Here is a 550-nt window from a genome sequence, read left to right as displayed (position 1 = left end):
CCCAGCCTGGTCCCTTCCTCCCTCCCTGCCCCATCTTCATCCTCTGCCCCCACCCCAGGATTGCCTGCACGGCTGAGGAGCCGGAGGCTGTGCGCTCGGGGATGCTTCTCGATGTCGCCAGGTCCTTAGTACGACGTGTGGAAGAAGATGCTGGACATCATCACCGTAGGTGAGGTGCTGGGTCCCCCCCTGCCCCCAAGGGTGGTTGTCCCAGGGCTAAAGTGGCCTTTGCGTGGGGCAGCCCCAGGGGTGGTGGGTGCGGGAGAGAAGAGGAACGTGGAGCAGCCATGCCCGTGGCCAGTGGGCCTGGGGAGGGGGGGTTGGAGAGAATAAAGGGTGCTCTGGGGCACTTGCATCCCAAAAGGGAAGGCCTGGAGGGTGCATTTCTCCATGGTGAGCTGGGTTAGGAAAGGATGGATGGACGGATGGTTACCTGCAGGGCTGCGGTCCCCCCATAAGCTCATCCCTGCAGCAAGCCGGGCTCCTAACACACGTGTCCCCCCCCCACAGTCCCCTTCAGCTTTGACCCCAACTCCGCGGCGGGCTGGCT

At 64.0% G+C, this 550-nt stretch overlaps 1 protein-coding gene across 1 annotated transcript in view; it reads left to right on the top strand.

The window, feature by feature from the left end:
- LOC104165632 (tripartite motif-containing protein 35-like) overlaps positions 1-550 on the top strand; it is a 3,925-nt gene that overhangs the window by 2,851 nt on the left and 524 nt on the right. Inside the window, 2 exon segments of the mRNA XM_009705305.1 lie at positions 6-127; positions 129-165. Of these exon segments, the coding sequence (XP_009703607.1) occupies positions 6-127; positions 129-165 (159 nt within the window).

The sequence above is a fragment of the Cariama cristata genome, unplaced genomic scaffold, assembly GCF_000690535.1.
Source record: "Cariama cristata isolate BGI_N322 unplaced genomic scaffold, ASM69053v1 scaffold25578, whole genome shotgun sequence".
Lineage (NCBI taxonomy): Eukaryota > Metazoa > Chordata > Aves > Cariamiformes > Cariamidae > Cariama > Cariama cristata.
The sequence above is the reverse complement of the archived record's forward strand: the minus strand, read 5'-3'. Positions and strand labels throughout refer to the sequence as shown.